Genomic DNA, 15,404 nt, shown 5'->3' with positions numbered 1-15,404 from the left:
GACTATTTTTCTATGCCATTCCTTCCAATATAGAATGCAAATTATTTTCTGGTCATTTAATATAAATAGGAAGGTATACTGTTGTTAGAGAATTTTAATATGATGCCATCCAAAGACTAAAGCCAGTTGGCATTGGATCATCCACTTAGTATTCTCTAAATTTATGATCTTTTTTTTTCATGAATAATCTGGAGTTAATTGTAGTATTGGCAGTTTAGAATAAAGAGCAATAGGGAGGAGTAAAAAGGGAGAAAAGCATTGCAAGGAGTCATTTAACTTCCAGCTGATGAATAGGGATGAGTTTTTGCAGACTGCTTTTTTTTCTGCCATGTAATATCTCTACTACCATTCTTTAAGGAGCTTACCTTTCCTTCTTTGATTTTTTTTCCCCACCTTCTACTTTTTTTTTGGAACAGGGTCTCACTCTGTTGCCCACACTGGAGTGCAGTGGCGTGATCTCGGCTCACCGCAACCTCCGCTTTCCGGATTCAAGTGATTCTCCTGGCTCAGCCTCCCGAGTAGCTGAGATTACAGGCACACTCCACTACCACCTGGCTAATTTTTGCTTTTTTAGTAGAGACGGGGTTTCACCATGTTGGCCAGGCTGGTCACGAATTCCCAACCTCAAATGATTCACCTGCCTCGGCCTCCCAAAGTACTGGGATTACAGGCGTGAGCCACAGTGCCCGGCCTTTCCCTGCCTTCTTTTTTTTTCTTCCGAGACGGAGTCTCACTCTGTCACCCAGGCTGAAGTGCAGTGGCGTGGTCTCGGCTCACTGCAACCTCTGCCTCCTGGATTCAAGTGATTCTCCTGCCTCAGCCTCCTGAGTAGGTGGTATTACAGGCACGGTCCACCATGCCTGTCTAATTTTTGTATTCTTAGTAGAGATGGGGTTTCACCATGTTGACCAGGCTGGTCTCGAACTCTTGACCTCGTTATCTGCCCATCTTGGCTTCCCAAAGTCTTGGGATTACAGTGGTGAGCCACTGCGCCTGGCCCATATTTCTGTCTTGCTCAACCAGACTTACTCTATAGTCAGTTTGCTTTTCATATCTGTTCACAGTTGCACCATCTTTTAAAAAATTTTTCTTCTTTTATTTTTGTGCATTTATACATGTGTGATTATACTTGATACATTTTTTTGCCTTGTTCATTTGATATGTTTTGCATTTTCTATGTTTTTTAAAAACTTAGGATTCTATTAGTTACATATTTCACTGTAATTTACCTATTTCCTTTAAAACGGCTATTTATGTGGTTTACAGTGATTTTGTATAATGAATAATGCTTTCATAAACCCAAAGGTTTTTTTTTCCCCTCCTAATTGCAGACTAATTTCTTAAGATGGATTTCCAGAAATAGTATTAGATCCCTGAAGGAATAGAAACAGTTTTAAAAGCTCTTGAATCCTGTTGCCAAAATGCTTTCCAAAAGTGTTGTACCAGTTTTCATGCCAGCCAGCAAATATATGGAGTGTCCATTTCACCTCAGCCAGCAATAGGAGGGAATGTTTTGATGCTGACCTTTAAATCTAAGAAGAATTGATTTACAGCTCTGCTAGGCTTCTATCCTGAATTACACCCAGAATTATAATCGTGGTTGAGATTGGATTAGAAAGAAGGAAAGCCAGGTTTACCAGTTTCTCCTCCTTCAGCTGCTTATATTCTGTTTTGCCCAGTTAAGGTGCATCCTTTTGGAAACATGAAGTAACTGCCTTTTTCTGCTTTTCAGCCCCGTTAATTATTTTGAAAAGTTGGTAGGGGACAAAACAGTGTATGTTTATAAGTTGATAGGGGACAAAACAGTTTATGTTTCACATGACATTTCCCTTGAGAGCTGGGATAGGTTTGGCTCTCTTCTCCACTCCACCACTGGACTTGGTGTGTATGGAGGCATCTAAAATTCACATTCGGTAGCCACCTTGTCCAGGAGTGCTACTTAGATGTAGCCTGAGTCACTGCTACTTCTTTAGCTAGAAAATCATTAACAACTCTGGAGGTAAAGTAGCTTTTCCCTAAGAACTTGTTAGATAATTTAGTGTTAAGTATAGATGGAAATTTTTCTCCCTGAATAGAAGGAGGATCAGGGGACACCATTCCTACTGAAAGTTGATAACAGGGAGGTCTTATCTGGTCTCCTCTGGCCTCATAACAACATTCAGCACAGTTGACCATTCTGGCCTCGAGCCACTTTGCAGTGATTTTAAGCTCCCTTGGTTCTCTCCTTATCTCATTGGCTGTATCTCTTGTTCCTTTCCTCCTTTTTCATTTTCTTCTCATCAGACTTCCCCTCCTCCACAATGTTACTCACTCCCTGGGCTTTTACAACCCTGTGTGCTGCTGATTCCCAGATTTATTTTTTACCTAGCTCTTGCTCCTGAGCCCTGCTGGCACCTTAATTCTCTTTGTGTAACTAATAGGCACCTTAAATACCATGTGTCCAAATCAGAGTGTTGTGATATTTTCATACAAGTTTATACTTAGGTGTTTCGGTAACGTTTTTCCCAAAGTTTCAACCGTAAAAGTAACGTAGGGGGCTACATTATAAATAATATCAATTTAAGACATATTGTATTAAAACCGTCTTTCTCATTTTATAAACTGTAGAGCCCATAATTTTCCTTCTGATAGGCCAGAAGAAAGTTTACCTATTTCCTTCCCAATGACTAAGAACAAAAATTCTCACTAGAGGATTTTATTTTTGTGGTTTTTCATATGATATGTACTTGTGTTATGAAAAACCATTCCTCTTTCTCAGTTTAGCATTTCATATGTCAGCTGACAATGATTTGAACTGTATTGCGTGGTGATGGTGATACAACTTGCCCACTCAGCTCATTTTCACTAGTATCAATGCCTTTGTAGTGTATTTATTTGAACGTTATTGTGGTTTTGCCTTTATAAAAATGAGTAGAGAATAGAAGAAAGGAAATGTTAATGCTAACACAGTTGAGATAAAGATGGAAGTCACTTGGTTTTCCAAAAGTGGTAATTCTTTGGTGGTTTAGTCTGTTCTTGCTGCTGTAACAAAACATCTTAGACTGGGTAATTTATAAACACAAATTTATTTCTCACAGTTTTGGAGCCTGGGAAGCCCAATATTAAGGTGCCAGGAGATTCGGTGTTTGGTTGAATGCTGCTCTCTGCTTCATAGATGGCACCTTGTTGCTGCATTCTCACATGGTAGAAGGCGCTTAGGCAGGAGGGCCTAGCTCTTTTTTAAGGGCATAAATGCCATTCACGAGATTGGAGGCCTTGTGACCTATTCACCTCCCAAAGGCCCCACCTTGTAATGTCATCACCTTGGTGATTAGTTTCAATGTAGGGATTTTGGAGAGACACATACATTCAAACCATAGCATTTAACCTCAGTAGAACGATAACCCAGTTTGTGCTTAAGCTGACTGTTTATCAGACAAGATTTTTTTGTTGGCACTGATAGAAACTCAAGTTAGCTCTCCTGGTAGAGTCAAAGTGAGAGTTGCTGGAGCTGGGGGCAGCTTGAGGACCTCAAGGATGAGAACAGAGCTGACCATTTTGGTTAAATGGGAGTTACTCTCTTATATTTGCTTAGCTTTGTTTTTTTTCCCTGAAGTCTTTCTTCATGGTTTTTCTAGATTCCCATTCTTCCAGCTTTCATAAATGGAGAGTCAAAGGATGTTTCCTGTAATCTTCAGGGAGGAAAATCCTGAAAAAGACTGGTAAAGTCCGACTTGGATCTTTGTCCCTTTTTTATTGGGGGATGAGGTACTGTGGTGGGCACTAGTAGGTAGAAGGAACAGAGTTCTAAAATGGAAGAAGGAATGCTGGCAATGGATATCTACTATGATATTCAACTAAAGAGGACAATAGCAAAATTAAGTTATATTTAAAAAATACAGGAGGCTAGGTGTGGTGGCTCATGCCCGTAATCCCAGCACTTTGGGAGGCTGAGGTGGGTGGATCACCTGGGGTCAGGAGTTTGAGACTAGCCTGACCAACATGGTGAAACCCTGTCTCTACTAAAAATACAAACAATTAGCCGGGCATGTTGGCACATGCCTATAATCCTAGCTAATTGGGAGGCTGAGAATTGCTTGAACCCAGGAGGTGGAGGTTGGGGTGAGCTAAGATCATGCCATTATACTGCAGCCTGGGCAACAATAGCGAAATTCCGTCTCAAAAAATAAACAAAAATACAGGAAACGTGTTGATTGTTTTAGTAATCTGTTATATTGACAGGACCATAGAATTTGTGGAGGAATGTAACTTGCAAGACTTCTTTTTTAAAAAAAGAAGAAAAGGCAGGAGTTCAACTGTGTCTTAAGATATTTTTTAAAGAAAATTGGTAAGACATCTCATTTCTTGCAAAGTCTCTGAGCAGTTTTTTTTAAAATTACTTTTGTCTACTAAATATTGCTTTAGGTGTGCCAAGAAGACTAGAATTTGAGCTAAGAATTTAAGAAAATTAATTTTATCTGCATTTCATATTTACTTTATCTTGTTTTAAGTGATTGCTTATACCCTTTTAAAACTAAACATTCATAGCCTAACTAAGGATTTTTCGTATCTTTTGACTCCTGGAATGAAAACCCATTTTGAAATTTAGCCTATCGCTCAGCTCTTCTGCTTTCACACGCTTTTCAGGAACGGGTTATGTGTGAGAATAGGGACACTGGAATTCCGAACATCCAACATCCCCATTGTTGACCACAGTTCTCCACCATCAGCTATGAGTCACATCGAGGGGTGAGTCATTTCACATCCCACCAGGTTAGATGAGCACTTAGTTCCTTAGCTTTCCCACTTATTTGGTGATGCAGTGATGTAGAAACCATGTTAGATTGTGACCTGGGAAGAATCAACCCTGTGACAAATAACACAAGCCAAATCCTGGGGTATTTTCCTTTTAGAGGACCTTAATCTCGGCTTCTTCATCCATGGTAGATAGAGTCCAGTGTTGAGATCAGAGCATCTTTTCATTGTCTAGGACAGGTTGTAGCTAAGATTACAGACCTGCGCCACCACACTCGGGGAATTTTTATTTATTTTTAAAATATTGATTTATTTATTTGTTAATTGATTTAGTGGCAGGGTCTTACTCTGTCGCCCAGGCTGGAGTGCAGTGGTGCGATCTCGGCTCACTGCAACTTCTACCTCCCAGGTTCAAGCGATTCTCCTTCCTCAGCCTCCCAAGTAGCTGGTATTACAGGCGCCCACCACCTGCCCAGCTAATTTTTGTATTTTTATTAGAGACGGGGTTTCACCATGTTGGCCAGGCTGGTCTCAAACTTCTGACCTCAAGTGATCTGCCTGCCTCAGCCTCCCAAAATGCTGGGATTACAGGTGTGAGGCACCACGCCTGGCCATATTTATTTTTTAAATATTTCTTTGTCCTTTTCTTCCTCTACCAGCTAATCTTAATTTTTTTTTTCTAAAGACAGGGTCTTGCTGTGTTGCCCAGGCTGGTCTCGAACTCCTGGACTTAAGCAATCCTCCTCTCTTGGCCTCCCAAAGTGGTGGAATTATAGGTATGAGCCACAGTGCTCAGCCTATGAAGCTTTTAGTATTTAAAGTTTTTATGTTTTTCAAGAGATTTGTTGCAGCCATAAAAAAGAACAAAATCATGTTCTTTGCAGCTGGAGGCCATTAGCCTAAGCAAATTAATATAGAAACAAAAAACCAAATACCGCATGTTCTCACTTATAAGTAGGAGCTAAACACTGGGTACACACAGACACAAAGATGGGAACAATAAACACTGGGGATTCCAAAAGCAGGGGAGGAAGTCAAGAGTGAAAAACTACTTATCGGGTACTATGTTCACAACTTGGGGGGCAGGAAACCCAAACCTCAGCATCATGCAGTGTACCTGTGTAACAAACCTGCATACCCCTGAATCTAAAAAAAAAAGAAATATTTGTTAATGGAAGTTATTATCGTATTTTTGAATATTCAGATGAAATTATGAGTCTTTGCTGATAAAGACTTAATTTCCTTTTTTCTTTTCTCAGTCACCAGGTTAATACTGGTGAGCTCAACAACATAAATGAGGTAACCTGTAATCTAACAGCCTTAGGGGAAGCATTTTTACCAATATTAAGCCAAACAGAAAAATTGGGAAATGTAATTTAGAAAAACAAAGAAATGAATTTACTTTGCTAATTATAGACAAAATTAAAACCACCTTTGTTTTATTTTTCTCAAGCTTATTTTTTCAGAGATCTCTTAAATCCATGGTAAGAACTCTAGTGTCTTGAAAAATTCTAGCTGCCTTTCTTTTGCATTTTAGCATAATCCAGAACCTTTTCTGTAATAAAAATGTTCCCCTACTTTTAAAATCTTAACTTGCAAGTTTTTGTGCTTCAAGTTGAGAAGGTTCTGTAAACTGGGCCACGGTGGGGGTGGTGGGGTGGAGGATTTCTCTTTATGTCTTACCCTGTGCCCCTCACTGTTGCTAGTTTTTTCCTTTTGAAATCCATCCTTTGAGTTACTTTCTGGAGCAAATTACTCTCTGTGATCCTCTATCCCCCAGCTCTTATAAGCTGCCCTTACATGCTTAAGGCTTGTGGTTATGTCATTCTGCCATAGTGCTATGGTCTGAATATGTGTATCCTCCCAAGATTCTTAGGTTGAAACCTAAACCCCAAGGTGATGGTATTAAGAGGGTGGGGACTTTGGGAGGCGATTAGGTCGGGGGAGCTGGCCCCTTTTGTCCTTCTGCCATGTGAGGACAAATAGAAGGTGCCATCCCTGAACAGCGTGCCCTCACCAAACACCATATCTGTTGGCAATTTGATCTTGGACTTCCCCAGCCTCCAGAGCTGTGAGCAATACATTGATATTGTTTATAAATTACTCAGTCTAAGGTATTTTGTTGTAGCAGCAGGAACAACTAAGACACATGGCTTATCAAATATTTAATACAATTTATAACATTTAACAGCTTTAATAAAATAGAGATGGGGTCTTGTCATGTTGCCCAGACTGGTCTCGAACTCCTGCACTCAAGGGATCCTCCTGCCTCAGCCTCCCAAAGTGCTGGATTATAGACTTGAGTCACAGTACCTGGCCAACAGCTTTATTGAGGTATAATTGACATACAATAAATGTCACATATTTAAGGTGTACAATCAAGATAGCAAACATATCCACTCCTAATATGTAACCATATGAACACAAATTTGAAGGGACATCACCCCATAAGCTCTAACACTCAATATGTATAATAACCTTTGGTGTCCTTTTTCAGTGAACATGACCATGAACACTTTTCCATGTCGTTACATGATCTTAATAGTATGACTTTTTAAAGAGTTGAGCAGTGGCATGTTAAAAACACGTTCTTTACACATCTAAGATGATAGTACATAGATTGCTTCATTTTATAAGTAGAAACATTTTTAGCTTCTTTTAAAGTGAGAGATACGAAGAGGGAGGCTATGAGAGAATCAAAGAGAGCACAGGTAGTTCTGAATGGTCTCCCCTCTTCCAAGGCAAATACTCCTGTCTCCAAGGACTGAGTAGAGCTTTGAGAAGGAGGATAGGTATGTCACAGAGAGCAGCTAATTTCTGATTAGGTGAAACTGAAGCTGCGTGCTAAGGTAAATGGTAAATTTAAGAGTGACTGCTTGGGATTTATTCAGTTAGAGGTCCATGTAGCATGTGGGAAATGTTTATATTTGATGATGTATGCAGTTAAAGAAAAGCCAGTTAAGGATTTGGAAGATTGAGTGACTGGGCCCTTATGGTGTATGTGTAAAATAATCTTTGTGGTTGATTAACAGATAGGTTTAAGGAAGTAATTCCCATGGCCATACTGAGTCAAAAGGGTGATAAGTATAATGAGAATGGTTGGTGTGAAAGGTCACACCAGGGTTCTGGAATTTGGTAATAGGATGATAGCATTGTGACTCCTAAAAAGATGATTTTAGGCAAGTGGACATGGGCAAGGATTTTCCCCAGATTTATTTTAATTCAGGACACATTTTATCAAACGATAATATATCACTATGGAAGGAGGCTTTCAAAGAGTACAAAGGACTATCTCCACAATTTTTTTTTTTTTTTTTTTTTTTTGAGATGGAGTCTTGCTGTGTCACCCAGGCTGGAGTGCAGTGACGAGATGACAGCTCACTGCAATCTCTGCCTCCCAGGTTCGAGCAATTCTCCTGCCTCAGCCTCCTGAGTAGCTAGGACTACAGGTACCCGCCACCACGCCCGGCTAATTTTTGTGTTTTTAGTAGAGACGGGGTTTCACCATGTTGGCCAGGCTGGTCTTGAACTCTTGACCTCAGGTGATCCGCCCACCTTGGCATCCCAAAGTGCTGGGATTACAAGTGTGAGCTACTGCGCCTGGCCCTATCTCCACATTAAGGAGCTTATGATCTGATTGAAGTGAACATACTTTCAGAAAATAAGATAGATCTGATAGAAAGTAGCAGGCTGAGATTGAGGCTCCAGATTTGGTAATTGTGTGAAAACAAGAATGATCAAGTATCCCAAGTTTCATGGAAAAGTAGTGGGTTTATATTAGAGGCCTGGGACTTTTTTTTTCTTTTTTTTTCTTTTTGAGACAGAGTTTCACTCTTGTCACCCACCTAGGCTGGAGTGCGGTGACTGATCTTGGCTCACTGCAACTTCTGGCCCCCGGTACAAGCGATTCTCCTGCCTCAGCTTCCTAAGTAGCTGGGACTGCAGGCACGTGGCACCATGCCCAGCTAATTTTTGTATTTTTGGTAGAGACGGGGTTTCACCATGTTGTCCAGGCTGGTCTTGATCTCCTGACCTCGTGATCTACCTGCCTCAGCCTCCGACAGTGCTGGGATTACAGGTGTGAACCACTGTGCAAGGCCTGGGACTCTTCTGGTGATCAAGTGTTGAAACCAGTAGTGGTCACACTGAAAAGCATTCAGAGATACTAGATCATATTACGTCTTAATTGCAGATAGTTCCAGCTTTCAAATCAGATTTTTGGTAGGAGCTTAGCACGTATCTTTCTGTGGGAACTATGTTATAATGAGGGCTAGTAGGTTCTCAGGTGGTACACACAAGACCATTTAATGCATTGTATCTTTGAAGTATGTGTTACACTATTAGGCTAAACTATAAGAAATTACTGTTTTTGGAAGTCAGAAATCACCAGACGTTGGCAATTTCATATGGTTCAATCCAGTACATTTAATTATCACCAGACATTTTTTTAGCTTAGTGAATTTTTTAAATTTATTATCATTTATGTACTTTTTATTTCAGTACTTTTAGGGTACAAATAGTTTTTGGTATCACCAGACATTTGATGTCTATAATTCGTTTATTTGACAAAACACTGAGACTGCAGAATTGACCTGATAGCTGTGTTTTAAAAGCATTTCTCTGAGACCATTCAGGGTTTTACATTGGGATGTCTGAGATTGAAGGCCCTTCTGCCCCAGGGATTCTCCTTAATCCCAAGGTTCTGATGGGTTTTTCTCTACAGTCATCCTCCTTTCCCCCATTCCCAAAATAAGACTAGGGAGGTGGGAGTATTTTAGGGTGGTGTTTTTCTTTTTCTCTTTTTTTGAGATGGGGTCTCACTCTGTTGCCCAGGCAGGAGTGCAGTGGCAGGATCTCGGCTCACTGCAACCTCTGCCTCACGGGTTCAAGTGATTCTCCTGCCTCAGCCTCCTGAGTAGCTGGGACTACAGGCGCTTGCCACCATGCCCAGCTAATTTTAGTATTTTTTAGTAGAGACAGGGTTTTACCATGTTGGCCAGGCTGGTCTCGAACTCCTGATCTCAAGTGATCTGCACACCTTGGCCTCTCAAAGTGCTGGGATTACAGGCGTCAGCCACTGCGCCTGGCAAGGATGGTGTTTTTCTAACTGTAGGTTATTAGCAGGAGTTATCACAAATGAGAATAGAAAATATTCAAGAAACATTGCACATGGTAATGGCAAGTGTTGTTTTATGAAACATTTAGTCTCTGTGCATTTGTGTGTGTGTGTGTTTGTACTGGGTTGTATATGCAGTGTGTTTATCACAGGCCTTAAAAATTTGAGTAATACTGATTTGGGAGATGAATTGATGTAGGTTGGGCATCTTGGGGATTGAAGGTAAGCCATTGTAGGGGTCCTGGGACCTTCCTATCGTGGGCCAGAAAGTAGACCTTCTCTCTGTCCACTGGTGCCATCAAACTCCTCTGAACTCTGCCTCATGTCTTTCCTTTACTACCTGCATGTAATGTAATGTAGTTTAGTATAGAGTAGAATCCTTTGGAATTTTTTTAAAGGTGATTCCTGGTAGTTGCTGGTATAGGTGGTTAAAAACAGAAAACCTAAAGCACAGAGATAGTGTTCTCATTTCACTTTGTAAGTAGAACGTGAAACTTTATAAGTTTTTGTAGAGTGATCACTGAGAATTCATCTGTATTTCAGGGGAAAACAAGAAAGACTAATTCCTGGTAGGTAGGCACTTGATAGATTTGTGGAGTGGGTGGAGACAGTCCTGAGCACCTGTCTAGGGTCAGTGAACTACTTATTAGTGAATGATGAAGCAGAAGTGATAGTAGGAACAGAGAGGTGATTATCTTCCCCCCCTTTTTTTTTTCTGTGCTGTGCTGTCTTGGAGAGGTGAGGAGAAAAAGGTTCCAAATTGGCCGCTGGATGATTGAAAGAAGTCCCTGTGGCCAATTTTGTATCTGGATGACCATTCTTTTTTAAGAGACATGGATAAGCCTTTCATATAAAGAGCTGCTGGCAGGATATTGTTTTATTAGGTTTTAGGGATATTGGCCCATGGTTCACTTTTTCTTTCTCCCCAGTTATTGGAAAAGTTGATTGCTAGTAAGGCTGATTGCTTTCAGGGAATTGTCATTTTCCTCCAGGGAGATGTTTGGATGAGAATGGAGACCACTTTGGCAAGAGCAACAGCTGCTGAACAATCTGTTTGGGATTAGGTGCAAGTTGGTATGTAGTGGAAATCTGCCTCCTGGTTCCTGAAATTATGTTCCTTTGCCTCAAGGATAAATGTTTTTCTGCTCATTCCAGTTACATTCACTTAGCTTTGGCTGGTAATGCTTCTAACTGATAAAACCTTTCTCTTTTAAGAGAGCTTCCTTGAAAGAATAATTGATAGCTACGATGAGCAATTAAAAATGTTATGCCTTCCCTTAAGATTTTGCTCAGGATTTAATCATAGGTTGGTGGTAACAGAACGTTTCAGTTCAAAATTAACTGTATATTATCTAACCATTTTGGTAATGGGAGAGACTTAAGATGCTTTCTGATCATTTAGATGGCAGTATCACACGAGATTTATTCATATTGTGTGTTGGAATGTAAATTCTAATAACCTTTGGAAGCATTAGTAGTAAAATTTACTTAGCTGGCTGTTCGTAAGCTTACTAGTGGGTTGGAGTTGCATGTGTGAATCATACCTCTGACCTACTGTGATGATACAAATTAAGTCGAGTTTAAGGAAGCGACTAAATTAATTGCCATCCTGTGACCACACTGTCCACTTAGCACTGTACAGCTAAGATCCTTTCATTTTTTAAGTTTTAAGTTTTTTAAAAAATACTTTTTTAATACCACAGATATAAGAACTTTCAATGGGTGCTTTTAATTTGGGTCTATGCTGACCTTTATATATCGGATAATGTATCTAAAATCCTGAGCCAGGATCCTAATAACCCCAATCTCTATCTAAGCATAACCTTTTAAAAGCTGTCATTCAGTACTAGAACATCTTTTGTGGTATGGAAGGATAACGTACAGGGCCTGGAAGTACATTTACATATTTGCTTGTTTGGTTGTTACTTTGTGAGTAGAATTTAAATTCACTTTTAGAAATGATGTCATAGTTGTCAGTGGACATGTGTATTTCAACTAACTACAAGAATGACAGATGGAAATGTTCCTTTCTTTTTCATGTCTGATAATGCATTTGCATTTGTTGGTCTGAGGTCAGCACTTAAGTTGGACATCTTCAAATTTATTTTTATTTTTATTTTTATTTTTATTATTGAGATGGAGCCCTGCTCTGTTGCCCAGGCTGGAGTGCAGTGACACGATCTCGGCTCACTGCAACCTCTGCCTCCCGGGTTCAAGCAATTCTCCTGCCTCAGCCTCCCAAGTAGCTGGAATTATAGGTGCCTGCCACCATGTCTGGCTAATTTTTGTATTTTTAGTAGAGATGGGATTTCTCCACTTGGCTAGGCTGGTCTTGAACTCCTGACTCCAGGTGATCTGCCTGCCTCGGCCTCCTGAAGTGTTGGGATTACAGGCCTGAGCCACCATGCCTGGCTTCAAATCTTAATTTGATGGATGGAGTCAGTTTTCCAATCACTAGTAGAAACTCAGTAACCATAAATTTTGAATGCTTGTATTTTATTGGAGTCTGGAATTACCACCTCCAGAGATACTTAGATTGACTTTGGAGTTCTGATTGGTGGTATCACTTTTGATTTTTGAGCATCTCAATTAGCTTATCTTTTCATAGAAGGATATTTTCTCTTCAATTTTTATATATAGATGCAATATATAATTATAAATACTATATATAGCATGTACTTGTGAATCCGCATTTCAACCATATATCAACATAGAAGATTAGTTGTAGTTAGGCTCTTTTTAAAATGTATTTTAATTTGAAATTTACTTGTATGAATAAACTCAAATTCATTAAAATTTTTTTCTCGACATTATTTAATATTGGCATATTGTCACCAATGAGTCTGAAATAATTCTCATGCCTTAAGTGTGACTATTTTAAAGTATTACTCTTAAGGATTTATTTGTGTAGGGGGAAGGGTATTGGGGTTGTGGAATAGAAATAGGATTGGTGTTGGAAGAAGGGTTACTAAGTACCTTATGGAATAGGAAATTTGAGACAGGTTTCTGAGTGCTGAAAATAGGTAAATGTGGAATTGTAATATAATAAGAAATATATATTTGGTTTCTGTTCCTGGTTCCTGGCACACAGCTCTTAAAACCCTCGGACTGACCAAAGTACTGTAATAAATGGCTTTTTGTATGCTAATGAGATGACTGGTGGCTGTGGCTCCTGAATAGCTTCAGGGTAGGGGAGCTGGTTGCTAGGGAAACCAACCAACCAATCTCATGGGAGGGGAAAGAGGAGGAGCCTGAAGGATGAGTTGATAACCAGTGGCAAGTGATGTCTACCTAATGAAGCCTCTATACAAACCCAAAGGATAGAGTCTGGAGAGCTTCCAGATGGATGAGCAAGAACACATCCAAGTGCAGGGATTGGGGGTACATCCCAGCTACAGGAGGTCAGAAGTTCTTGCTCTTAGGACCCTTCCAGACCTTACCCCATGTATCTCTTCGTCTGGCTATTCATTTGTATCCTTTAAAATAATTAGTATTGGCTGGGCACAGTGGCTCACACCTGTAATCCCAGCACTTTGGGAGGCCGAGGTGGGTGGATCACCTGAAGTTAGGAGTTCGAGATCATCCTCCCCAACATGGTGAAACCCCATCTCTACTAAAAATACAAAAATTAGCCATGCATGGTGGTGGGCGCCTGTAATCCCAGCTACTTAGGAGGCTGAGGCAGGAGAATTGCTTGAACCCAGGAGGTGGAGGTTCCAGTGAGCAGAGATCGCGCCATTGCACTCCATCCTGGGCGACAGAATGAGACTCCGTCTCAAAAAAAAAAAAAAAATCTTTGTAATAAATGCATAAACATAAGTAAAGTGTTTTCCTGAGTTCTGTGAGCTGCGCTAGCAAATTAAACTCTGGGGAGAACTTATGGGAACCCTGATTTACAGCTATTGGGCCAGAAGCACAGGACACAACCCGGGGCATGAGATTGGCATTAGAAGTTGGCGTGGTCTTCTGGAACTGATCCCTTAACCTATGGGATGTGATGCTATTTCCACATAGTGTCAGAATTGAATTAAATCATAAGTCACTTGGTGTCTGCCAGATAATCTGGTGTCAGAAGTATGTTGTGTGAGGGTAGAAAAAACAGTTTTTTTTCACCTATCTTTGTAATAAAATACGCTATAAGGTGTAGTAGAGCATTATCCCTTATTAGGAAGGGTTTATAATTAGTTATTTTTGTTGTTATGACTGAACCAGACCTTTGCTTTGTTCTTAGAAAATATCTAGCAAAGTTACACATTTTCTTTGGTTCAGTAAGTGTTGTTTGTTGACCTAGTTGTATATTTAAAAAATAGTATTAAAAAAGAAAACGTGTTTATTACACACAAAATTGACAGACTGAAAAAGTAGAAGGAACAAGTTAATCAACAAATATTTATTATCTTGACAGATATCTATTATTACCGCCAGGCACTGTTCTCTGCCCTGGGGAAATGGAGTTAAGTCATGTACCCAGGGGGCTTACATTCTGGTAGCTGAATGGAGAAGGATGTACCAATAAGTCAGTTATTCTCAATAAGTGTGAAGAAGATAAAATGTGTAGTGAGAAAAGATGGGTGGTGAAGGCAAGGCCTAACTTGGTTGGGATGGTCATGGAAGGCTTCTTAGGGAGGGACATTTGAGTTGATCTGAAAGATGAGGAGGCAGTCATTGGAGAGCAGGAGGACAGTACTCTAAAGCAGAAGAGGTCCAAAGGCCTTGCATTGAAAATGAGCTTGCTTTGTTCAAGGGACAGAAAGTAGGAAGAAAATAGTGTCCATAGGGAACATACTTTTTGAGTCTTTGTAGATGCATACTTTGGCTTGTATTTATAGAATTTGTATTCTGTTTTAATATTTGCTTCATAATATGAATATTCTTCATTTCATACCTTAGTAAACATCTTTAGTGTCAACACAATTAATTTTGTAAATGTATCGTGGTTGACTTATCCTTTCCCCAATAGTTTGGCATTTAGATCCCTCCCCCTTTTGTGTATTATTATAAGTGTTACAGTGAGCACTTTGGATATAAAACTTTTTTGCTTCTTATGGTTGGTCCTCAGAAGGCAAAATATAAACTGGGGCAAAGATATGAATTATTTAGTATTTATTACCAGAATATTTGGCAAAAGCTTTAGTTTATGTTCCAATTACCAAAGTGTAGAGAGTGTTTACTGTATCCTGGCCAGCATTAAGTATTATTTTTGTTTTGAATTTTTTTTTTTTTTTGCTGTGGAAAAATACAGATAACATAACATTTACCATGGTAACCATTTAAAGTGTACAATTCTGTGGCATTAAATAAATCCACAGTGTTGTGCAACCATTGCCACTGTCTACTTCCAGAACTTTTTCATCACCCTAAGTGGAAAATCCTGTACCCATTAAGCAGTCATTTCCCAATCCCTGTTCCCCACCAACCCCTGGCAGCCATGAATCTGCTTTCTGTCTCCTTTGCCTATTCTGGACATTCCATGTAAATGGAATTATATAGTACATGGCCTTTTGTGTCTGCTGCCTTCTGTGACTAAGCATAAAGTTTTCAGGGTTCATCCATG

The 15,404-nt window shown here is 39.8% G+C and overlaps 1 protein-coding gene across 17 annotated transcripts in view; it reads left to right on the top strand.

Annotated features, from left to right (window-relative positions):
- The window catches only part of LOC105478386 (ENAH actin regulator), a 155,376-nt gene that overhangs the window by 22,790 nt on the left and 117,182 nt on the right, over window positions 1-15,404 (top strand). For 10 of the 17 annotated variants that reach the window (XM_011735779.3, XM_071081333.1, XM_011735720.3 and 7 more), the window contains exons 1-2: window positions 3,628-3,701; window positions 4,627-4,728. The exons of 3 other annotated variants lie outside the window; for them this stretch is intronic. In XM_011735779.3, coding sequence (XP_011734081.2) covers window positions 3,643-3,701; window positions 4,627-4,728 — 161 coding nt within the window. In that variant the 5' untranslated portion in view covers window positions 3,628-3,642. Of the gene's footprint in view, window positions 1-3,617; window positions 3,702-4,626; window positions 4,729-12,839; window positions 13,252-15,404 lie in introns of those variants that run through there. 4 more of the 17 variants (XM_071081282.1, XM_071081277.1, XM_071081287.1 and 1 more) reach the window with 3 other exon arrangements.

This window comes from Macaca nemestrina, chromosome 1 (genome assembly GCF_043159975.1).
Source record: "Macaca nemestrina isolate mMacNem1 chromosome 1, mMacNem.hap1, whole genome shotgun sequence".
NCBI classification, from domain to species: Eukaryota; Metazoa; Chordata; class Mammalia; order Primates; family Cercopithecidae; genus Macaca; species Macaca nemestrina.
The sequence above is the reverse complement of the archived record's forward strand: the minus strand, read 5'-3'. Positions and strand labels throughout refer to the sequence as shown.